The 27085-nt window shown below is 39.6% G+C and overlaps 1 protein-coding gene and 1 non-coding gene across 2 annotated transcripts; both read left to right on the plus strand.

Moving 5' to 3' along the window:
* The first annotated feature begins 9545 nt into the window (after positions 1-9545).
* Positions 9546-19785, plus strand: LOC120041697. The gene is made up of 9 exons (XM_038986565.1): positions 9546-9816; positions 11548-11577; positions 12025-12042; positions 13153-13191; positions 13281-13313; positions 13846-13866; positions 17379-17399; positions 17647-17721; positions 17815-19785. Exons 1-9 carry the CDS (start codon positions 9546-9548, stop codon positions 17976-17978), a joined length of 672 nt encoding a protein of 223 aa, XP_038842493.1. The 3' UTR covers positions 17979-19785.
* A 6289-nt stretch (positions 19786-26074) lies between these two features.
* On the plus strand, positions 26075-26150 carry trnaa-ugc. The gene has a single exon. It is a non-coding gene; the product is annotated as a tRNA-Ala (tRNA).
* Positions 26151-27085: the final 935 nt, after the last annotated feature.

Below are 27085 nucleotides of genomic sequence, written 5' to 3' on the forward strand. Positions count from 1 at the left end.
CTATTGGTCTCTCTTATATTACTACAGCCTATCTACATCTTCTGTCTTTTTAATATTACGACAGACAAGCTAGATCTTCTGTCTCTTTTATATTATGACAGACCTGCTACATCTACTGTCTCAATTATATTATGGCACACCAGCTAGATCTACTGTCTAAACTATATTATGATAGACCAGCTAGATCTACTGTCTCTATTATATTATGACAGACCAGCTAGAACTACTGTCTCTAATATATATGACAGACTAGCTAGATCTACTGTCTCATTATATTATGACAGACCAGCTAGAACTACTGTCTCTATTATATTATGACAGACCAGCTACATCTACTGTCTCTATTATAATACGACAGACCAGCTAGATCTAATGTCTTATTATATTATGACAGAAAAGCTAGAACTACTGTCTCTATATATTCGACAGACCAGCTAAATCTACTGTCTCTATTATATATGACAGACCAGCTACATCTACTGTCTCTATTTATTACGACAGACTAGCTAGATATACTGTCTCTATTATATCATGACAGACCAGCCAGATCTACTGTCTCTATTATATTATGACAGACCAGCTATATCTACTGACTCTCTATATTATGACAGACCAGCTAGACTACTGTCTCTCATATATTATGACAGACCAGCTAGACCTACTGTCTCTATTATATTACGACAGACCAAATATATTAATGTCTCTATTATATTATGACAGACAGCTAGACCTACTGTTCATTATATTGACAGACCAGATAGACTACTGTCTCTATTATATTACGACAGACCACTAGACCTACTGTCTCTATTATATTACGACAGACCAACTAGATCTACTGTCTCTATTATATTACGACAGACCATATATATCAATGTCTCTATTATATTAGACAGACCAGCTAGACTAATGTCTCTATATGTATGACAGACCAGCTAGATCTACTGTCTCTATTATATTACGGCAGACCAACTAGATCTACTGTCTTATATATTTATGACAGACCAGCTAGATCTACTGTCTCTATTATATTATGACAGACCAGCTAGATCTACTGTTCTCTTATATATAATATGACAGGCAAGCTAGATCTATGTCTCTCTTATATTACTAAAGCCTATATACATCTTCTGTCTTTTTTGATAATTCGACAGAAAGCTAGATCTTCGTCTCTTTTATATTATGACAGACCTGCTAGATCTACTGTCTCTATTATATCATGACAGACCAGCTACTCTACTGTCTCAATTATATTATGGCACACCAGCTAGATCTACTGTCTAAACTATATTATGATAGACCAGCTAGATCTACTGTCTCTATTATATTATGACAGACCAGCTAGAACTACTGTCTCTATATATACGACAGACCAGCTAAATCTACTGTCTCTATTATATTATGACAGACAGAAAAGCTAGAACTACTGTCTCTATTATATTACGACAGACCAGCTAAATCTACGTCTCTATTATATTATGACAGACCAGCTACAATCTACTGTCTCTACTATATTATGACAGACCATCTACGTCTACGTCTAATATTATTATGATAGACCTGCTAGATCTACTGTCTCAATTATATTATGACAGACCAGCTAGAACTACTGTCTCATTATTATATCATGACAGACCAGCTGATCTACTGTCCTCTTATATTATGACAGACCAGCTAATCTAATGCTCTCATATATTATGACAGACAGCTAGACCTACGTCTTCATATATTATGACAGACCAGCTAATCTACTGTCTCTATTATATTACGACAGACCAAATATATCTAATCTCTATATATATTATGACAGACACAGCTAGACTACTGTATATATTATATACGACAGACCAGATAGATCTACTGTTCTCTATTATATTATGACAGACCAGCTAGACACTACTGTCTCTATTATATTATGACAGACCAGATAGATCTAATGTCTATCATATTTATGACAGAACCAAGCTAGACCTACTCGTCTCTCATATATTATGACAGACCAGCTAACCTACTGTCTCTATTAATTACGACAGACCAAATATATCTAATGTCTCTATATATTATGACAGACAGCTAGATCTACTGTCTCTATTATATTACTAGACAGGACCATATATATCCAATGTCTCTATTATATTATGACAGACCCAGCTAGATCTAATGTCTCTATTATGTTATGACAGACCAGCTAGATCTACTGTCTCTATTATATTATGACAGACCAACTAGATCACTGTCTCTATTATATTATGACAGACCAGCTAGATCTACTGTCTCTATTATATTATGACAGAACAGCTAGATTTATGGCTCTATTATATTATTACAGACCAGCTAGATCTATGTCTCTCTTATATTACTACAGCCTATCTACATCTTCATGTCTTTTTAATATTACGACAGACAAGCTACATCTTCTGTTTTTATTTATGACAGACCAGCTATAACTACTTTCTTATTATTATGACAGACCAGCTAGAACCTACGTCTCTATTATTTACGACAGACTAGCTAGATTACTTGTCTCTATTATATATTGACAGACCAGTAGATCTACTGTCTCTATTATATTACGACAGACTAGCTAGATCTAATGTCTCTATTATATCATGACAGACCAGCCAGATCTACTGTCTCTATTATATTATGACAGCCAGCTATATCTACTGACTCTCATATATTATGACAGACCAGCTAGACCTACTGTCTCTATATATTATGACAGACCAGCTAGAACTACTGTCTCTATTATATTACGACAGACCAAATATATCTAATGTCTCTATTATATTATGACAGACCAGCTAGACCTACTGTCTCTATTATATTACGACAGACCAATATATCATGTCTCTATTTATTAGAAAGCCAGATAGTTTTACTGTCTCTATTATATTATGACAGACCAGCTAGATCTACTGTCTCTACTATATTATGACAGAACCATATACGTCTACAGTCTCTATATATTATGATAGACCTGCTAGATCATACTGTCTCAATTATATTATGACAGACCAGCAGAACTACTGTCTATTTTATATCATGACATACAGCTAGATTACTGTCTCTGTATATTATGACAGACCAGCTAGATCTACTCTCTATTATATTATGACAGACCAGCTAGATCTATGTCTCTAGTATATTATGAAAGAAACAGCTAGATCTAATGTCTCTATATATTATGACAGACCAGCTAGACTACGTCTTCATATTATGACAGACAGCTAGATCTACTGTCTCAATATATTATGGCAGACAAACTAGATCTACTGTCTCTATTATATTATGACAGACCAGCTAGATCTACTGTCTCTATATATTATTGACAGACCAGCTAGATCTACTGTCTCTATTATATTATGACAGACAGCTAGATCTATTGTCTCTCTTATATTACATACAGCCTTATACATCTTCTGTCTTTAATATACGACAGACAAGCTAAATCTTCTGTCTCTTTTATATTATGACAGACCTGCTAGATCTACTGTCTCTATTAGAGACAGGAAAGAGACAGAGAAGGAGAAAGGGAGAAAGGGAATGAGGAGGGAACAACAGAGAGAGAGAAGGGAGCAAAATAGAGGAGGACCCGGAGAACAGGTCGAGAGGACGGGGAGAGAGGAGGAGTAGGAAAGACAAAGACAGTATATAACTCTACATCTAACCTGACTAGTAATGTCCTCTACAGTATATAACTCTACATCTAACCTGACTAGTAATGTCCTCTACAGTATCTAACTCTACATCTAACCTGACTAGTAATGTCCTCTTGTTCTACAGTATATAACTCTACATCTAACCTGACTAGTAATGTCCTCTACAGTATATAATCTACATCTAACCTGACTAGTAATGTCCTCTACAGTATATAACTCTACATCTAACCTGACTAGTAATGTCTCTACAGTATATAACTCTACATCTAACCTGACTAGTAATGTCCTCTACAGTATATAACTCTACATCTAACCTGACTGGTAAAGTCCTCTACAGTATATAACTCTACATCTAACCTGACTAGTAATGTCTCTTGTTCTACAGTTATAAACTCTACATCTAACCTGACTAGTAAAGTCCTCTTTGTTCTACAGTATATCTCTACATCTAACCTGACTAGTAATGTCCTCTTGTTCTACATATATAACTCTACATCTAACCTGACTAGTAATGTCCTTCTACAGTATATAACTCTACATCTAACTGACTAGTAATGTCCTCTGTCTACAGTATATAACTCTACATCTAACCTGACTAGTAATGTCCTCTTGTTCTACAGTATATAACTCTACATCTAACCTGACTAGTAATGTCATCTTGTTCTACAGTATATAACTCTACATCTAACCTGACTAGTATGTCCTCTTGTCTACAGTATATAACTCACATCTAACCTGACTAGTAATGTCCCTTCTACAGTATATAACTCACATCTAACCTGACTAGTAATGTCCCTTCTACAGTATATACTCTACATCTACCTGACTAGTAATGTCCTCTACAGTATATAACTCTACATCTAACCTGACTAGTAATGTCCTCTACAGTATATAACTCTACAATCTAACCTGACTCGTAAGTCCTCTACAGTATATAACGCTACATCTAACCTGACTAGTAATGTCCTCTACAGTATATAACTCTACATCTAACCTGACTAGTAATGTCCTCTACAGTATATAACTCTACATCTAACCTGACTAGTAATGTCCTCTACAGTATATAACTCTACATCTAACCTGACTAGTAATGTCCTTCTACAGTATATAACTCTACATCTAACCTGACTAGTAATGTCCTCTTGTTTCCTACAGTATATAAACTCTACATCTAACCTGACTAGTAAGTTTCCTCTCTACAGTATATAACTCTACATCTAACCTGACTAGTAATGTCTCTGTTCTACAGTATATAACTCTACATCTAACCTGACTAGTAATGTCCTCTTCGTTCTACAGTATATAACTCTACATCTAACCTGACTAGTAATGTCTCTTGGTTCTACAGTATATAACTCTACATCTACCTGACTAGTAATGTCCTTTACAGTATATAACCTCTACATCTAACCTGACTAGTAATGTCCTCTTGTTCTACAGTATATAACTCTACATCTAACCTGACTAGTAATGTACCTCTTACAGTATATAACTCTACATCTAACCTGACTAGTAAGGTCCTCTTGTTACAGTATATAACTCTACATCTAACCTGACTAGTAATGTCCTCTTGTTCTACAGTGATATAACTCTACATCTAACCTGACTAGTAATGTCCTCTTGTTCTACAGTATATAACTCTACATCTAACCTGACTAGTAATGTCCTCTTTCTACAGTATATAACTCTACATCTAACCTGACTAGTAATGTCCTCTTGTTCTACAGTATATAACTCTACATCTAACCTGACTAGTAATGTCCTCTACAGTATATAACTCTACATCTAACCTGACTAGTAATGTCCTCTACAGTATATAACTCTACATCTAACCTGACTAGTAATGTCCTCTACAGTATATAACTCTACATCTAACCTGACTAGTAATGTCCTCTACAGTATATAACTCTACATCTAACCTGACTAGTAATGTCCTCTACAGTATATAACTCTACATCTAACCTGACTAGTAATGTCCTTCTACAGTATATAACTCTACATCTAACCTGACTAGTAATGTCCTCTTCTACAGTATATAACTCTACATCTAACCTGACTAGTAATGTCCTTCTACAGTATATAACTCTACATCTAACCCTGACTAGTATGTCCTCTTGTTCTACAGTATATAACTCTACATCTAACCTACTAGTAATGTCCTCTTGTTCTAGCAGTATATAACTCTACATCTAACCTGACTAGTAATGTCCTCTTGTTCTACAGTATATAACTCTACATCTAACCTGACTAGTAATGTCCTCTTGTTCTACAGTATATAACTCTACATCCTACCTGACTAGTAATGTCCTCTTGCTCTACAGTATATAACTCTACATCTAACCTGACTAGTAATGTCCTCTACAGTATATAACTCTACATCTAACCTGACTAGTAATGTCCTCTTGTTCTACAGTATATAACTCTACATCTAACCTGACTAGTAATGTCCTCTTGTTCTACAGTATATAACTCTACATCTAACCTGACTAGTAATGTCCTCTTGTTCTACAGTATATAACTCTACATCTAACCTGACTAGTAATGTCCTCTACAGTATATAACTCTACATCTAACCTGACTAGTAATGTCCTCTGTTCTACAGTATATAACTCTACATCTAACCTGACTAGTAATGTCCTCTTGTTCTACAGTATATAACTCTACATCTAACCTGACTAGTAATGTCCTCTTGTTCTACAGTATATAACTCTACATCTAACCTGACTAGTAATGTCCTCTACAGTATATAACTCTACATCTAACCTGACTAGTAATGTCCTCTTGTTCTACAGTATATAACTCTACATCTAACCTGACTAGTAATGTCCTCTTGTTCTACAGTATATAACTCTACATCTAACCTGACTAGTAATGTCCTCTACAGTATATAACTCTACATCTAACCTGACTAGTAATGTCTCTACAGTATATAACTCTACATCTAACCTGACTAGTAATGTCCTCTTGTTCTACAGTATATAACTCTACATCTAACCTGACTAGTAATGTCCTCTTGTTCTACAGTATATAACTCTACATCTAACCTGACTAGTAATGTCCTCTTGTTCTACAGTATATAACTCTACATCTAACCTGACTAGTAATGTCCTCTTGTTCTACAGTATATAACTCTACATCTAACCTGACTAGTAATGTCCTCTTGTTCTACAGTATATAACTCTACATCTAACCTGACTAGTAATGTCCTCTACAGTATATAACTCTACATCTAACCTGACTAGTAATGTCCTCTTGTTCTACAGTATATAACTCTACATCTAACCTGACTAGTAATGTCCTCTTGTTCTACAGTATATAACTCTACATCTAACCTGACTAGTAATGTCCTTACTTACCTATGTCCTCCTCTACAGTATATAACTCTACATCTAACCTGACTAGTAATGTCTTCTACAGTATATAACTCTACATCTAACCTGACTAGTAATGTCCTCTTGTTCTACAGTATATAACTCTACATCTAACCTGACTAGTAATGTCCTCTACAGTATATAACTCTACATCTAACCTGACTAGTAATGTCCTCTTCTTCAGTATATAACTCTACATCTAACCTGACTAGTAATGTCCTTCTACAGTATATAACTCTACATCTAACCTGACTAGTAATGTCCTCTACAGTATATAACTCTACATCTAACCTGACTAGTAATGTCCTCTACAGTATATAACTCTACATCTAACCTGACTAGTAATGTCCTCTACAGTATATAACTCTACATCTAACCTGACTAGTAATGTCCTCTTGTTCTACAGTATATAACTCTACATCTAACCTGACTAGTAATGTCCTCTTGTTCTACAGTATATAACTCTACATCTAACCTGACTAGTAATGTCCTCTTGTTCTACAGTATATAACTCTACATCTAACCTGACTAGTAATGTCCTCTACAGTATATAACTCTACATCTAACCTGACTAGTAATGTCCTCTACAGTATATAACTCTACATCTAACCTGACTAGTAATGTCCTCTTGTTCTACAGTATATAACTCTACATCTAACCTGACTAGTAATGTCCTCTTGTTCTACAGTATATAACTCTACATCTAACCTGACTAGTAATGTCCTCTTGTTCTACAGTATATAACTCTACATCTAACCTGACTAGTAATGTCCTCTTGTTCTACAGTATATAACTCTACATCTAACCTGACTAGTAATGTCCTCTTGTTCTACAGTATATAACTCTACATCTAACCTGACTAGTAATGTCCTCTTGTTCTACAGTATATAACTCTACATCTAACCTGACTAGTAATGTCCTCTACAGTATATAACTCTACATCTAACCTGACTAGTAATGTCCTCTTGTTCTACAGTATATAACTCTACATCTAACCTGACTAGTAATGTCCTCTACAGTATATAACTCTACATCTAACCTGACTAGTAATGTCCTCTACAGTATATAACTCTACATCTAACCTGACTAGTAATGTCTCTTACATTACTCCTACATCTAATCCTGACTAGTAATGTCCTCTTGTTCTACAGTATATAACTCTACATCTAACCTGACTAGTAATGTCCTCTACAGTATATAACTCTACATCTAACCTGACTAGTAATGTCCTCTACAGTATATAACTCTACATCTAACCTGACTAGTAATGTCCTCTACAGTATATATCTCTACATCTAACCTGACTAGTAATGTCCTCTTGTTCTACAGTATATAACTCTACATCTAACCTGACTAGTAATGTCCTCTTGTTCTACAGTATATAACTCTACATCTAACCTGACTAGTAATGTCCTCTACAGTATATAACTCTACATCTAACCTGACTAGTAATGTCCTCTACAGTATATAACTCTACATCTAACCTGACTAGTAATGTCCTCTACAGTATATAACTCTACATCTAACCTGACTAGTAATGTCCTCTGTTTTACAGTATATAACTCTACATCTAACCTGACTAGTAATGTCCTCTACAGTATATAACTCTACATCTAACCTGACTAGTAATGTCCTCTACAGTATATAACTCTACATCTAACCTGACTAGTAATGTCCTCTACAGTATATAACTCTACATCTAACCTGACTAGTAATGTCCTCTTGTTCTACAGTATATAACTCTACATCTAACCTGACTAGTAATGTCCTCTACAGTATATAACTCTACATCTAACCTGACTAGTAATGTCCTCTACAGTATATAACTCTACATCTAACCTGACTAGTAATGTCCTCTACAGTATATAACTCTACATCTAACCTGACTAGTAATGTCCTCTACAGTATATAACTCTACATCTAACCTGACTAGTAATGTCCTCTACAGTATATAACTCTACATCTAACCTGACTAGTAATGTCCTCTTGTTCTACAGTATATAACTCTACATCTAACCTGACTAGTAATGTCCTCTTGTTCTACAGTATATAACTCTACATCTAACCTGACTAGTAATGTCCTCTTGTTCTACAGTATATAACTCTACATCTAACCTGACTAGTAATGTCCTCTACAGTATATAACTCTACATCTAACCTGACTAGTAATGTCCTCTACAGTATATAACTCTACATCTAACCTGACTAGTAATGTCCTCTTGTTCTACAGTATATAACTCTACATCTAACCTGACTAGTAATGTCCTCTTGTTCTACAGTATATAACTCTACATCTAACCTGACTAGTAATGTCCTCTTGTTCTACAGTATATAACTCTACATCTAACCTGACTAGTAATGTCCTCTTGTTCTACAGTATATAACTCTACATCTAACCTGACTAGTAATGTCCTCTACAGTATATAACTCTACATCTAACCTGACTAGTAATGTCCTCTTGTTCTACAGTATATAACTCTACATCTGTTTTCTTTCCTGTCTAGGTGAGGCAATGTTTGTGGACATTCACAAGGATCACCTCATTCAGAATGTTACCATGGTGATTCCCATAGCATTTTACTTGATCCGTTCTGAGAAGTACTCTGAGATCCATGCTGCCAGGACCAGTCAGGACCAGATGGGACTGTTGTACGAGGCTCTCGACTATGGAGGAAAACAGGAGGAAAAAGAATCAGGAGGAAAAATGCTGAAAGAAGGAAGGGTGAAATCAGACTTTTACAGGATTCTACTGGATCTGGAACCTGACCTTGTCATCGACCTGGGTAAGAACCTGTCTACCTCTGGTTACATATCACTGGAATATAAACCTTATCTAGTCTATCACCTGGGTAAGAACCTGTCTACCTCTGGTTACATATCACTGGAATATAAACCTTATCTAGTCTATCACCTGGGTAAGAACCTCTCTACCTCTGGTTACATATCACTGGAATATGAACCTTATCTAGTCTATCACCTGGGTAAGAACCTCTCTACCTCTGGTTACATATCACTGGAATATAAACCTTATCTAGTCTATCACCTGGGTAAGAACCTGTCTACCTCTGGTTACATATCACTGGAATATAAACCTTATCTAGTCTATCACCTGGGTAAGAACCTCTCTACCTCTGGTTACATATCACTGGAATATAAACCTTATCTAGTCTATCACCTGGGTAAGAACCTCTCTACCTCTGGTTACATATCACTGGAATATAAACCTTATCTAGTCTATCACCTGGGTAAGAACCTCTCTACCTCTGGTTACATATCACTGGAATATAAACCTTATCTAGTCTATCACCTGGGTAAGAACCTGTCTACCTCTGGTTACATATCACTGGAATATAAACCTTATCTAGTCTATCACCTGGGTAAGAACCTGTCTACCTCTGGTTACATATCACTGGAATATAAACCTTATCTAGTCTATCACCTGGGTAAGAACCTCTCTACCTCTGGTTACATATCACTGGAATATAAACCTTATCTAGTCTATTACCTGGGTAAGAACCTCATCTAGTCTATCACCTGGGTAAGAACCTCTCTACCTCTGGTTACATATCACTGGAATATAAACCTTATCTAGTCTATCACCTGGGTAAGAACCTGTCTACCTCTGGTTACATATCACTGGAATATCCATTGACAGTCCATGTTAATTTATGGCAGTATTTTATGGAGCCAGGAAGACGTTAGGTGACTTCGTGAGAGGTATTATTGACCTTCATCCCATAGACAACGATTGACTGATTAAGAACCCTGAGAAGAACGCCAAATCACATAAGCGTGCAAGACTCACGAGACGGGCGCCTCAATTTAAGACTTTTAGATGGTCTGCAGGATTTCTTTTTTTTATTTAACCTTTTATTTAGTTTGTAATTAATTTATTAATTTATTTATTTAGTAAGTAGTGTTTTTGTCTGATGCGCCCGTCTTCCTGTCTGTCTGTCTGTCTGTGTCTGTCTATGTTCCTGTCTATGTTCCTGTCTGTCTGTCTATGTTCCTGTCTGTCTGTCTGTCTGTGTCTGTCTATGTTCCTGTCTGTCTGTCTATGTTCCTGTCTGTCTGTCTATGTTCCTGTCTGTCTGTCTGTCTGTGTCTGTCTATGTTCCTGTCTGTCTGTCAATGTTCCTGTCTGTCTCTGTCTGTCTGTCTATGTTCCTATCTGTCTGTCTATCTATGTCCCTGTCTGTCTGTCTATGTTCCTGTCTGTCTGTCTATGTTCCTGTCTGTCTGTCTATGTTTCTGTCTGTCTGTCTATCTATGTTCCTGTCTGTCTGTCTGTCCATCTATGTTCCTGTCTGTCTGTCTGTCCATCTATGTTCCTGTCTGTCTGTCTGTCCATCTATGTTCCTGTCTGTCTGTCTGTCTGTCTATGTTCCTGTCTGTCTGTCTGTCTGTCTATGTTCCTGTCTGTCTGTCTGTCTGTGTTCATATTCATGTAATTTTCCTGTCTATGTTCCCGCCTGTTTTGGTGGCAAGATGAGTGAATATATTTCTCCCCCTAGATGATCTTCAAAACCTGTCTAGACAGCTGGGTAAGTGTTGTCTCTGTGTTTACTATATTCATGTCATTTTCAACATTACCAACATTATCAAAGGAAATAGAGGAAATTACCCATAATACATCATGTTTTATCTACTGTCTACAGAGGAGGTCAGAATAGAGAGGATGTAGTCTGTCTTCATGTTCTAGTACCCATAATACATCATGTTTTATCTACTGTCTACAGAGGAGGTCAGAATAGAGAGGATGTAGTCTGTCTTCATGTTCTATTACCCATAATACATCATGTTTTATCTACTGTCTACAGAGGAGGTCAGAATAGAGAGGATGTAGTCTGTCTTCATGTTCTAGTACCCATAATACATCATGTTTTATCTACTGTCTACAGAGGAGGTCAGAATAGAGAGGATGTAGTCTGTCTTCATGTTCTATTTCCCATAATACATCATGTTTTATGTTCTCTGTCTTCTGTCTACAGAGATCGTACATCGGAGGAGTGAGTTGTGTGAAAGTCTGCTGTTCTTCTCCAACTTCATATTCTTGTAACCAGAGGAACCAGGCTCTGAGGGGTGACCAGTCCTCTACTGGCTGTACTGGGTAGACCAGAGGAACCAGGCTCTGAGGGGTGACCAGTCCTCTACTGGCTGTACTGGGTAGAGAGGAACCAGGCTCTGAGGGGTGACCAGTCCTCTACTGACTACTGGGTAGAGAGGAACCAGGCTCTGAGGGGTGACCAGTCCTCTACTGGCTGTACTGGGTAGACCAGAGGAACCAGGCTCTGAGGGGTGACCAGTCCTCTACTGGCTGTACTGGGTAGAGAGGAACCAGGCTCTGAGGGGTGACCAGTCCTCTACTGACTACTGGGTAGAGAGGAACCAGGCTCTGAGGGGTGACCAGTCCTCTACTGGCTGTACTGGGTAGACCAGAGGAACCAGGCTCTGAGGGGTGACCAGTCCTCTACTGGCTGTACTGGGTAGAGAGGAACCAGGCTCTGAGGGGTGACCAGTCCTCTACTGGCTGTACTGGGTAGAGAGGAACCAGGCTCTGAGGGGTGACCAGTCCTCTACTGGCTGTACTGGGTAGACCAGAGGAACCAGGCTCTGAGGGGTGACCAGTCCTCTAGTGACTGTACTGGGTAGAGAGGAACCAGGCTCTGAGGGGTGACCAGTCCTCTACTGGCTGTACTGGGTAGACCAGAGGAACCAGGCTCTGAGGGGTGACCAGTCCTCTACTGGCTGTACTGGGTAGACCAGAGGAACCAGGCTCTGAGGGGTGACCAGTCCTCTACTGACTGTACTGGGTAGAGAGGAACCAGGCTCTGAGGGGTGACCAGTCCTCTACTGGCTGTACTGGGTAGACCAGAGGAACCTGGCTCTGAGGGGTGACCAGTCCTCTACTGGCTGTACTGGGTAGACCAGAGGAACCAGGCTCTGAGGGGTGACCAGTCCTCTACTGGCTGTACTGGGTAGAGCGGAACCAGGCTCTGAGGGGTGACCAGTCCTCTACTGGGTAGACCAGAGGAACCAGGCTCTGAGGGGTGACCAGTAGGAAAATAACATGATGGTTTTCGGTGTCAACATGTCTTCTAACTGACTCTGTTTTTTAGGACGACCCAAAGATTCAGATGAGGAAGACCTTTACCTTGGTAAGTAGTGTGTTTGTGTCTGATGCACCTGTCTTCCTGTCTGCCTGTTTTTGTTGCAAGTTGAGTGAATATATTTCCCCCCCCACTAGATGAACTCATTCAAAACCTGCCTGATCAGCTGGGTAAGTGTTGTCTCATAATACATCATGTTTTATCTACTGTCTACAGAGGAGGTCAGAATAGAGAGGATGTAGTCTGTCTTCATGTTCTATTACCCATAATACATCATGTTTTATCTACTGTCTATAGAGGAGGTCAGAATAGAGAGGATGTAGTCTGTCTTCATGTTCTAGTACCCATAATACATCATGTTTTATCTACTGTCTACAGAGGAGGTCAGAATAGAGAGGATGTAGTCTGTCTTCATGTTCTAGTACCCATAATACATCATGTTTTATCTACTGTCTACAGAGGAGCTCAGAATAGAGAGGATGTAGTCTGTCTTCATGTTCTAGTACCCATAATACATCATGTTTTATCTACTGTCTACAGAGGAGGTCAGAACAGAGAGGATGTAGTCTGTCTTCATGTTCTAGTACCCATAATGCATCATGTTTTATCTACTGTCTACAGAGGAGGTCAGAATAGAGAGGATGTAGTCTGTCTTCATGTTCTATTACCCATAATACATCATGTTTTATCTACTCTTTGCAGAGAAGATCAGAGAACAGAGGGGTGAGTTGCGTGTGAAAGTCTCAAATGCAAAATGCATGTATTAGTATTATTTATATATATATATATATATATATGTATATATATATACAGTGGGCAAAAAAGTATTTAGTCAGCCACCAATTGTGCAAGTTCTCCCACTTAAGAAGATGAGAGGCCTGTAATTTTCATCATAGGTACACTTCAACTATGACAGACAAAAATGAGAAGAAAAAAAATCCAGAAAATCACATTGTAGGATTTTTAATGAATTTATTTGCAAATTATGGTGGAAAATAAGTATTTGGTCAATAACAAAAGTTTATCTCAATACTTTGTTATATACCCTTTGTTGGCAATGACAGAGGTCAAACGTTTTCTGTAAGTCTTCACAAGGTTTTATTATTATTATTACTCTACTGGACCGGTTAGGTTCTCTACTGGACCGGTTAGGTTCTCTACTGGACCTGTTAGGTTCTCTACTGGACCTGTTAGGTTCTCTACTGGACCTGTTAGGTTCTCTACTGGACCTGTTAGGTTCTCTACTGGACCGGTTAGGTTGTCTACTGGACCTGTTAGGTTCTCTACTGGACCGGTTAGGTTGTCTACTGGACCTGTTAGGTTCTCTACTGGACCGGTTAGGTTCTCTACTGGACCGGTTAGGTTCTCTACTGGACCTGTTAGGTTCTCTACTGGACCGGTTAGGTTGTCTACTGGACCTGTTAGGTTCTCTACTGGACCGGTTAGGTTCTCTACTGGACCGGTTAGGTTCTCTACTGGACCGGTTAGGTTCTCTACTGGACCTGTTAGGTTCTCTACTGGACCTGTTAGGTTCTCTACTGGACCTGTTAGGTTCTCTACTGGACCGGTTAGGTTCTCTACTGGACCGGTTAGGTTCTCTACTGGACCTGTTAGGTTCTCTACTGGACCTGTTAGGTTGTCTACTGGACCGGTTAGGTTCTCTACTGGACCTGTTAGGTTCTCTACTGGACCTGTTAGGTTCTCTACTGGACCTGTTAGGTTCTCTACTGGACCTGTTAGGTTGTCTACTGGACCTGTTAGGTTGTCTACTGGACCTGTTAGGTTCTCTACTGGACCTGTTAGGTTCTCTACTGGACCGGTTAGGTTCTCTACTGGACCTGTTAGGTTCTCTACTGGACCTGTTAGGTTCTCTACTGGACCGGTTAGGTTCTCTACTGGACCGGTTAGGTTCTCTACTGGACCTGTTAGGTTCTCTACTGGACCGGTTGGGTTCTCTACTGGACCGGTTAGGTTCTCTACTGGACCGGTTAGGTTCTCTAGTGGACCGGTTAGGTTCTCTACTGGACCGGTTAGGTTCTCTACTGGACCGGTTAGGTTCTCTAGTGGACCGGTTAGGTTCTCTACTGGACCGGTTAGGTTCTCTAGTGGACCGGTTAGGTTCTCTACTGGACCGGTTAGGTTCTCTAGTGGACCGGTTAGGTTCTCTAGTGGACCTGTTAGGTTCTCTACTGGACCTGTTAGGTTCTCTACTGGACCTGTTAGGTTCTCTACTGGACCGGTTAGGTTCTCTAGTGGACCGGTTGGGTTCTCTAGTGGACCGGTTAGGTTCTCTACTGGACCGGTTAGGTTCTCTACTGGACCTGTTAGGTTCTCTACTGGACCTGTTAGGTTCTCTACTGGACCTGTTAGGTTGTCTACTGGACCTGTTAGGTTCTCTACTGGACCTGTTAGGTTCTCTACTGGACCTGTTAGGTTCTCTGCTGGACCGGTTAGGTTCTCTGCTGGACCGGTTAGGTTCTCTACTGGACCGGTTAGGTAGGTTCTCTACTGGACCGGTTAGGTAGGTTCTCTACTGGACCGGTTAGGTAGGTTCTCTACTGGACCGGTTAGGTAGGTTCTCTACTGGACCGGTTAGGTTCTCTACTGGACCGGTTAGGTTCTCTACTGGACCAGTTAGGTTCTCTACTGGACCGGTTAGGTTCTCTACTGGACCGGTTAGGTTCTCTACTGGACCTGTTAGGTTCTCTACTGGACCTGTTAGGTTCTCTACTGGACCTGTTAGGTTCTCTACTGGACCGGTTAGGTTGTCTACTGGACCTGTTAGGTTGTCTACTGGACCTGTTAGGTTCTCTACTGGACCTGTTAGGTTCTCTACTGGACCTGTTAGGTTCTCTACTGGACCTGTTAGGTTCTCTTCTGGACCAGTTAGGTTCTCTACTGGACCAGTTAGGTTCTCTACTGGACCAGTTAGGTAGGTTCTCTACTGGACCGGTTAGGTAGGTTCTCTACTGGACCGGTTAGGTTCTCTAGTGGACCGGTTAGGTTCTCTACTGGACCGGTTAGGTTCTCTACTGGACCGGTTAGGTTCTCTACTGGACCGGTTAGGTTCTCTAGTGGACCTGTTAGGTTCTCTACTCGACCGGTTAGGTTCTCTACTCGACCTGTTAGGTTCTCTACTGGACCGGTTAGGTTCTCTACTGGACCGGTTAGGTTCTCTACTGGACCGGTTAGGTTCTCTAGTGGACCTGTTAGGTTCTCTACTGTGGAGCAGTAGGGAGAAATGAAGACCTCACATCTGAATCATTTCAGATCAAAATGACGGCTTGTATTTTATAAATACAAATATTAACAAAAATAATCACCTGATATGTGGAATTTGTACAATGAGCTCAAAGTGACCGAGCAGTTGCAGATATCAGCACAATAACTGTTTGTCTGGAGCTTCATGAAATGGGTTTCCGTGGCCGAGCAGCCGCACACAAGCCTAAGATCACCATGCTCAATGCCAAGCGTTGGGTGGAGTGGTGTAAAGCTCGCCGCCATTGGACTCTGGACTAGTGGAAATACGTTCTCAGGAGTGATGAATCACGCTTCACCATCTGGCAGTCTGACAGATTAATCTGGGTTTGGCGGATGCCAGGAGAACGCTACCTGCCCCAATGCATAGTGCCAACTGTAACGTTTGGTGGGGGAGGAATAATGGTCTGGGGCTGTTTTTCATGGTTCGGGCCCCTTAGTTCCAATGAAGGGAAATCGTAACGCTACAATGACATTGTAGACGATTCTGTGCTTCCAACTTTGTGGCAACAGTTTGGGGAAGGCCCTTTCCTGTTTCAGAATGACAATGTCCGCGTGCACAAAGCGAGGTCCATATAGAAATGGTTGGTCGAGATCGGTGTGAAATCATTTGACTGGCCTGCACAGAGAACCCTGACCTCAACTCCATCGAACACCTATGGGATGAATTGGAAAGCCGACTGCGAGCCAGGCCTAATCGCCCGACATCAGTGCCTGACCTCACTAATGCTCTCGTGGCTGGTTGGAAGCAAGTCCCCACAGCAATGTTCCAACATCTAGTGGAAAGCCTTCCCAGAAGAGTGGAGGCTGTTATAGCAGCAAAGGGGGACCAACTCCATATTAATGCCCATGATTTTGGAATGAGATGTTTGATTAGCAGGTGTCCACATACTTTTGGTCATGTAGTGTATAAATGTCATGATTCAATGATTATTTCACTATCTCACTGTCCTTTAATCTGTATTTGTTTTCACCAGATGAACTCAAAGAAAAACTAAGTAAGTAGTGTCTGTCTGTCTGTGTCTGTCTGTCTGTCTGTCTGTCTGTCTGTCTGTCTGTCTGTGTACCTGTCTGTCTGTCTGTCTGTCTGTGTACCTGTCTGTCTGTGTACCTGTCTGTCTGTCTGTCCGTCTGTGTACCTGTCTGTCTGTGTACCTGTCTGTCTGTGTACCTGTCTGTCTGTCTTCATTTTTGTTTTGTTAAGGTTTGCTCAGCATCTAACTGTCTATCTGTTATTGTCCTCAGGGAAAGCTGAAGAGACCATCCAATCCCTCTCCACCTCTCCAGGAGGTCAACAGAAAACACAGACTCCTTCCCAAAGTAATCAGTCTTTATGATTCTAATGTTTCCTATAATTACTGGTCAGTTCATTCTGATGTTGTTGATTGAGATCATCCTTTCTATCTTTAATAGATGAGTCAGAGATTGAAGAGATGGAGATGAAGACTTTACCTGGTTCAGGGAGGAAGTCTGCTCCTGAGAAGAAGCCTTTACTGGCTGCTGGACCACAGAAGGATGATCTGGATGAGCTGGAGAGGGGAGGAAGAGTTACTATAGACAATAACTATATGCTATAGGGTTACTATAGAGACTATAACTATATGCTATAGGGTTACTATAGGGAGACTATAACTATAGAGCTGAGTTACTATAGAGACCTGTCCCACCTAACAATGCTGAGTTTCTGAGTATATAACTTGTGATATGAATCTTGGTAAGACAAAGTCATTTGATAAACGTGTTAGTCATTACTCTATAATCCACTTTCAGTAGTTAGTTCTTTACTTTTTGAAGTTTTACTACCCATGTTTGTGTTATGGGTTTATATCCATTTCCTGGTTATTCTATATATGTTTTCCCCATAAACAATGTCTTTCTAATCCCCCCCAGGAATTGATAGTGTTGAATGGAATGATGGACTAAAGTCTCCTGTTAGAATCTGTTACAGACCCTCTTATGTCCAGTACCTGATAATCAGGTATATCAACCAGACCACAGGACTAATGTCTCCTGTTAGAATCTGTTACAGACTCTCTTATGTCCAGTACCTGATAATCAGGTATATCAACCAGACCACAGGACTAATGTCTCCTGTTAGAATCTGTTACAGACCCTCTTATGTCCAGTACCTGATAATCAGGTATATCAACCAGACCACAGGACTAAGGTCTCCTGTTAGAATCTGTTACAGACTCTCTTATGTCCAGTACCTGATCATCAGGTATATCAACCAGACCACAGGACTAAGGTCTCCTGTTAGAATCTGTTACAGACTCTCTTATGTCCAGTACCTGATAATCAGGTATATCAACCAGACCACAGGACTAATGTCTCCTGTTAGAATCTGTTACAGACTCTCTTATGTCCAGTACCTGATAATCAGGTATATCAACAAGACCACAGGAGGTTGGTGGCACCTTAATTGGGGAGGAGGGGCTCGTGGTATTGGCTGAAGAGGAATCAGTGGAATGGTATCAAATACATCCAACATGTGGTTTCCATGGTTTCCATGTTTGATGCCATTCCATTGGCTCCGTTCCAGCCATTATTGTGAGGCTCCTCCCCTCAGTTTCCTGTGAACAAGACTGAGTGAAATGTTTATATTGTAGCTTCAACCTGTCAGCTTCTGTGAACAAGATTAAACCATTTATTGAAATGTTTATATTTTAGCTTCATGTCAATGTGCCAGTTTTTATTTTACTTTTTAAGTGTTTATTTTTGCTCTGCTTTTTTAGTGTCACCTTGATTATATACAGAGGGAAGTTATTGACACCCTTGCTGAAGATTAGCAATAATGACTATATTAAATAAATAAAGTACTGACCTATTGTATGCTCAAAATAAATTGTCAATTATAATATTTTAAACTAATACAATTGCTCAGAGAAATATATGTTTGTGTAATGTATTTTTGTTGTAAAAGGTTAGGGGTCAAAATGATTGACGGCCCAAAAACTACAGGAGTGTGATGATGTCATTGCTATGAATATAGAACCAGATACCTTCTGACTAGTTTATTAGACTCTTCAGGGGGGTCAATCATTTAGACAATAAATACTACTCCTTAAACTAAATATTATAATCAGATCAATCGTATTAATATAAAATAATATAATTGACACGTTGTTGAGCATATGATAGAGCTCAGTATTTAAATTATTTATTTATACAGTCATTATCTTTATCAAGGGTGTCAATAATTCCAGACCCACTGTATATTATATATTGATGTATTTTATACAGTCATTATTACCTTTATCAAGGGTGTCTATAATTCCAGACCCACTGTATATTATATATTGATCATGTATATACAGTTGAATGGTATTTTCCATGTATTGATGATTTCTTGTTTTAATAAACTAGGACATCATTGTGTGAGAACGTGACTCCAGTGTAATATTTTAACATTATTGAATGTTACTAGGTAGTGTTACTGTTTCCTTGGTTACCTGTGGTAGAGACATTGTCCTCCAGGTAACAGGTCTTGTTTTAATAAACTAGGACATCATTGTGTCAGAACGTGACTCCAGTGTAATATTTTAACATTATTGAATGTTACTAGGTAGTGTTACTGTTTCCTTGGTAACCTGTGGTAGAGACATTGTCCTCCAGGTAACAGGTCTTGTTATGATGTCATCATTATTGAACATGTGACTCGTGGGAACAAAGTGTCTCTGTCATTCTGACTGAACACTTCAAGCTGCTCAGGGACAATGGAGATGTCTCTTCCTCATCAGGACAGTTATTAGTAGTGTCATTGGGGAGGATATTCCTTCTGTTTCTATCAGCTATGGAGACAGCTCATCAGTCTGTTATATAGAGCTATGGAGACAGGTCATCAGTCTGTTATATAGAGCTATGGAGACAGGTCATCAGTCTGTTATATAGAGCTATGGAGACAGGTCATCAGTCTGTTATATAGAGCTATGGAGACAGGTCATCAGTCTGTTATATAGAGCTATGGAGACAGGTCATCAGTCTGTTATATAGAGCTATGGAGACAGGTCATCAGTCTGTTATATAGAGCTATGGAGACAGGTCATCAGTCTGTTATATAGAGCTATGGAGACAGGTCATCAGTCTGTTATATAGAGCTATGGAGACAGGTCATCAGTCTGTTATATAGAGCTCTGGAGACAGGTCATCAGTCTGTTATATAGAGCTATGGAGACAGGTCATCAGTCTGTTATATAGAGCTATGGAGACTGGTCATCAGTCTGTTATATAGAGCTATGGAGACAGGTCATCAGTCTGTTATATAGAGCTATGGAGACAGGTCATCAGTCTGTTATATAGAGCTATGGAGACAGGTCATCAGTCTGTTATATAGAGCTATGGAGACAGGTCATCAGTCTGTTATATAGAGCTATGGAGACAGGTCATCAGTCTGTTATATAGAGCTATGGAGACAGGTCATCAGTCTGTTATATAGAGCTATGGAGACAGGTCATCAGTTTGTTATATAGAGCTATGGAGACAGGTCATCAGTCTGTTATATAGAGCTATGGAGACAGGTCATCAGGAGACAGGTCATCAGTCTGTTATATAGAGCTATGAGACAGGTCATCAGTCTGTTATATAGAGCTATGGAGACAGGTCATCAGTCTGTTATATAGAGCTATGGAGACAGGTCATCAGTCTGTTATATAGAGCTATGGAGACAGGTCATCAGTCTGTTATATAGAGCTATGGAGACAGGTCATCAGTCTGTTATATAGAGCTATGGAGACAGGGCATCAGTCTGTTATATAGAGCTATGGAGACAGGGCATCAGTCTGTTATATAGAGCTATGGAGACAGGGCATCAGTCTGTTATATAGAGCTATGGAGACAGGTCATCAGTCTGTTATATAGAGCTATGGAGACAGGTCATCAGTCTGTTATATAGAGCTATGGAGACAGGGCATCAGTCTGTTATATAGAGCTATGGAGACAGGTCATCAGTCTGTTATATAGAGCTATGGAGACAGGTCATCAGTCTGTTATATAGAGCTATGGAGACAGGTCATCAGTCTGTTATATAGAGCTATGGAGACAGGGCATCAGTCTGTTATATAGAGCTATGGAGACAGGTCATCAGTCTGTTATATAGAGCTATGGAGACAGGTCATCAGTCTGTTATATAGAGCTATGGAGACAGGTCATCAGTCTGTTATATAGAGCTATGGAGACAGGGCATCAGTCTGTTATATAGAGCTATGGAGACAGGTCATCAGTCTGTTATATAGAGCTATGGAGACAGGTCAGCAGTCTGTTATATAGAGCTATGGAGACAGGTCATCAGTCTGTTATATAGAGCTATGGAGACAGGTCATCAGTCTGTTATATAGAGCTATGGAGACAGGTCATCAGGAGACAGGTCATCAGTCTGTTATATAGAGCTATGGAGACAGGTCATCAGGAGACAGGTCATCAGTCTGTTATATAGAGCTATGGGGACAGGTCATCAGTCTGTTATATAGAGCTATGGAGACAGGTCATCAGTCTGTTATATAGAGCTATGGAGACAGGTCATCAGGAGACAGGTCATCAGTCTGTTATATAGAGCTATGGAGACAGGTCATCAGTCTGTTATATAGAGCTATGGAGACAGGTCATCAGGAGACAGGTCATCAGTCTGTTATATAGAGCTATGGAGACAGGTCATCAGTCTGTTATATAGAGCTATGGAGACAGGTCATCAGGAGACAGGTCATCAGTCTGTTATATAGAGCTATGGAGACAGGTCATCAGTCTGTTATATAGAGCTATGGAGACAGGTCATCAGTCTGTTATATAGAGCTATGGAGACAGGTCATCAGTCTGTTATATAGAGCAATGGAGACAGGGCATCAGGAGACAGGTCATCAGTCTGTTATATAGAGCTATGGAGACAGGTCATCAGTCTGTTATATAGAGCTATGGAGACAGGTCATCAGTCTGTTATATAGAGCTATGGAGACAGGTCATCAGTCTGTTATATAGAGCTATGGAGACAGGTCATCAGTCTGTTATATAGAGCTATGGAGACAGGGCATCAGTCTGTTATATAGAGCTATGGAGACAGGTCATCAGTCTGTTATATAGAGCTATGGAGACAGGTCATCAGTCTGTTATATAGAGCTATGGAGACAGGTCATCAGTCTGTTATATAGAGCTATGGAGACAGGTCATCAGTCTGTTATATAGAGCTATGGAGACAGGTCAGCAGTCTGTTATATAGAGCTATGGAGACAGGTCATCAGTCTGTTATATAGAGCTATGGAGACAGGTCATCAGTCTGTTATATAGAGCTATGGAGACAGGTCATCAGGAGACAGGTCATCAGTCTGTTATATAGAGCTATGGAGACAGGTCATCAGGAGACAGGTCATCAGTCTGTTATATAGAGCTATGGGGACAGGTCATCAGTCTGTTATATAGAGCTATGGAGACAGGTCATCAGTCTGTTATATAGAGCTATGGAGACAGGTCATCAGGAGACAGGTCATCAGTCTGTTATATAGAGCTATGGAGACAGGTCATCAGTCTGTTATATAGAGCTATGGAGACAGGTCATCAGGAGACAGGTCATCAGTCTGTTATATAGAGCTATGGAGACAGGTCATCAGTCTGTTATATAGAGCTATGGAGACAGGTCATCAGGAGACAGGTCATCAGTCTGTTATATAGAGCTATGGAGACAGGTCATCAGTCTGTTATATAGAGCTATGGAGACAGGTCATCAGTCTGTTATATAGAGCTATGGAGACAGGTCATCAGTCTGTTATATAGAGCAATGGAGACAGGTCATCAGGAGACAGGTCATCAGTCTGTTATATAGAGCTATGGAGACAGGTCATCAGTCTGTTATATAGAGCTATGGAGACAGGTCATCAGTCTGTTATATAGAGCTATGGAGACAGGTCATCAGTCTGTTATATAGAGCTATGGAGACAGGTCATCAGTCTGTTATATAGAGCTATGGAGACAGGTCATCAGTCTGTTATATAGAGCTATGGAGACAGGGCATCAGTCTGTTATATAGAGCTATGGAGACAGGTCATCAGTCTGTTATATAGAGCTATGGAGACAGGTCATCAGTCTGTTATATAGAGCTATGGAGACAGGTCATCAGTCTGTTATATAGAGCTATGGAGACAGGTCATCAGTCTGTTATATAGAGCTATGGAGACAGGTCATCAGTCTGTTATATAGAGCTATGGAGACAGGGCATCAGTCTGTTATATAGAGCTATGGAGACAGGTCATCAGTCTGTTATATAGAGCTATGGAGACAGGTCATCAGTCTGTTATATAGAGCTATGGAGACAGGTCATCAGTCTGTTATATAGAGCTATGGAGACAGGTCATCAGGAGACAGGTCATCAGTCTGTTATATAGAGCTATGGAGACAGGTCATCAGTCTGTTATATAGAGCTATGGAGACAGGTCATCAGTCTGTTATATAGAGCTATGGAGACAGGTCACCAGTCTGTTATATAGAGCTATGGAGACAGGTCATCAGTCTGTTATATAGAGCTATGAGACAGGTCATCAGTCTGTTATATAGAGCTATGGAGACAGGTCATCAGTCTGTTATATAGAGCTATGGAGACAGGTCATCAGTCTGTTATATAGAGCTATGGAGACAGGTCATCAGTCTGTTATATAGAGCTATGGAGACAGGTCATCAGTCTGTTATATAGAGCTATGGAGACAGGTCATCAGTCTGTTATATAGAGCTATGGAGACAGGGCATCAGTCTGTTATATAGAGCTATGGAGACAGGGCATCAGTCTGTTATATAGAGCTATGGAGACAGGGCATCAGTCTGTTATATAGAGCTATGGAGACAGGTCATCAGGAGACAGGTCATCAGTCTGTTATATAGAGCTATGGAGACAGGTCATCAGTCTGTTATATAGAGCTATGGAGACAGGTCATCAGTCTGTTATATAGAGCTATGGAGACAGGTCATCAGTCTGTTATATAGAGCTATGGAGACAGGTCATCAGGAGACAGGTCATCAGTCTGTTATATAGAGCTATGGAGACAGGTCATCAGTCTGTTATATAGAGCTATGGAGACAGGTCATCAGTCTGTTATATAGAGCTATGGAGACAGGTCATCAGTCTGTTATATAGAGCTATGGAGACAGGTCATCAGTCTGTTATATAGAGCTATGGAGACAGGGCATCAGTCTGTTATATAGAGCTATGGAGACAGGTCATCAGTCTGTTATATAGAGCTATGGAGACAGGTCATCAGTCTGTTATATAGAGCTATGGAGACAGGTCATAAGTCTGTTATATAGAGCTATGGAGACAGGTCATCAGTCTGTTATATAGAGCTATGGAGACAGGTCATCAGGAGACAGGTCATCAGTCTGTTATATAGAGCTATGGAGACAGGTCATCAGTCTGTTCAATAGTGTTGTAACTTTAATGGGTTACAGAATTAATGTTTGAGTTAATTCATCGAGCTCTATCGAAAGATTTTTTGAAATTGTATTAGAATTTGTGTGTTGGAGATTGAGAGAACTACATACATATTTTGTTGTATTGGTGAGTATTGAACTAGGCTTTTGACTGCAAGTTCCAGAATGCCTTGCGACAGGAAGTAGAGAGAGAATGCGCTAGTTAAGTGCAATTGACAAGTGATTATTTTGACCTTTTCGCTAGCAACTCATTATTCATTGTTCTGTAGAATCTAAAGTTTGTAAATGTAACGTGAACAAGTATTATTACTAAAAGAAGATTTCATATCAAACCCGACGTCCCGAGTCATTACTTTGAAGATAGTTCATCTAAAAATTAGAGACTGTAGATCTAGCTGGTCTGCCATAATACAATAGAGATAATAGATCTAGCTGGTCTGTCATAATATAATATAGACAGATTAAGCTGGTATGTCATAAAATAATTGCGACAGTAGATATAGCTGGTCTGTCATAATATAGTAGAGGCAGTAGATCTAGCTGGTCTGTCATAATATAATAGAGACAGTAGATCTAGCTATTCTTTCATAATATAATAGAGGCAGTAAATCTAGCTGGTCTGTCATAATATAATTGAGACAGTAAATCTAGCTGGTCTGTCATAATATAATTGAGACTGTAGATATAGCTGGTCTGTCATAATACAATAGAGACAGTAGATCTAGCTGGTCTGTCATAATATAAAAGAGACAGAAGATCTAGCTGGTCTTTCATAATATAGTAGAGACAGTAGATCTAGCTTGTCTGTCAATATAGTAGAGGCAGTAGTGTCACGTTCCAAACCTGTTTTCCTTGTTTTTGTATTTGTTTAGTTGGTCAGGGCGTGAGTTGGGGTGGGCATTCTATGTTATGTGTTTCTATGTTTAGGTTCATTGTCTATTAGCCTGATATGGTTCTCAATCAGGGGCAGGTGTTTTACGTTTCCTCTGATTGAGAACCATCGTTTTGTAGTTATCCAAGTGTATTTCGTGTCAGTGTTCGTCTTGTTTAATAAATTCGACGCAGCATTTTGGTCCGAGCCTTCTCGCCTCTCCTCATCCGAGGAGGAGGAAGAAAATGACGAACGTTACAAGTAGATCTAGCTAGTCTGCCATAATATAATAAATACAGTAGATCTAGCTGGTCGGTCATAACATAGTAGAGACTGTAGATGTAGCTGGTCTGTCATAATATAGTAGAGACATAGGATCTATATAAATATGAGCCACACGGTGGCCCCGTGTGGCTCAGTTGGTAGAGCATGGCGCTTGCAACGCCAGGGTTGTGGGTTCGATTCCCACGGGGGGCCAGTACAAAAAAAGTATGAATGTATGTACTTGTAAGTCGCTCTGGATAAGAGCGTCTGCTAAATGACTTAAATGTAAATGTAAATGTAAATCTAGCAGGTCAATCATAATATATTAGAGACTGTAGATCTAGCTGGTCTGTCATAAAATAATTGAGACAGTAGATCTAGCTAGGCTGTCATTATATACTAGAGACAGTAGATCTAGCTAGTCTGCCATGTATAATAAATACAGTAGATCTAGCTGGTCTGTCATAATATAATCAATACAGTAGATCTCGCTGGTCTGTGATAATATAATTGAGACAGTAGATTTAGCAGGTCTATCATAATATATTAGAGACTGTAGCTGGTATGTCATATTATAATAGAGACAGTAGATGTAGCTGGTCTGTCATAATACAGTAGATGTAGCTGGTCTGTCATAAAATAATTGAGACAGTAGATCTAGCTGGTCTGGTTTAATATAGTAGAGACAGTAGATGTAGCTGGTCTGTCATAATATAATAGAGACAGTAGATCTAGCTGGTCTAGCATAATATAATAGAGACTGTAGATGGTCTGTCATAATATAATTGAGACAGTAGATATAGCTGGTCTGTCAAAATATAAATGAGACAGTAGATCTAGCAGGTCTATCATAATTTATTAGAGTCTGTAGATGTAGATGGTCTGTCATAATATAGTAGAGACAGTCGATCTAGCTGGTCTGTCATAATATAATAGAGACAGTAGATCTAGCTGGTCTGTCATAATATAATAGAGACAGTAGATCTAGCTGGTCTTTTAAAATATAATAGAGACAGTAGATGTAGCTAGTCTGTCATAAAATAATAGAGACAGTAGATCTAGCTGGTCTGTCATAAAATAATTGAGACAGTACCCTACTTGTGATTTAGGAAACGCCTCATCTGAAACAGAGAAGCCATGTAAAACCAT

This window comes from Salvelinus namaycush, unplaced genomic scaffold (genome assembly GCF_016432855.1).
Source record: "Salvelinus namaycush isolate Seneca unplaced genomic scaffold, SaNama_1.0 Scaffold51, whole genome shotgun sequence".
NCBI lineage: Eukaryota > Metazoa > Chordata > Actinopteri > Salmoniformes > Salmonidae > Salvelinus > Salvelinus namaycush.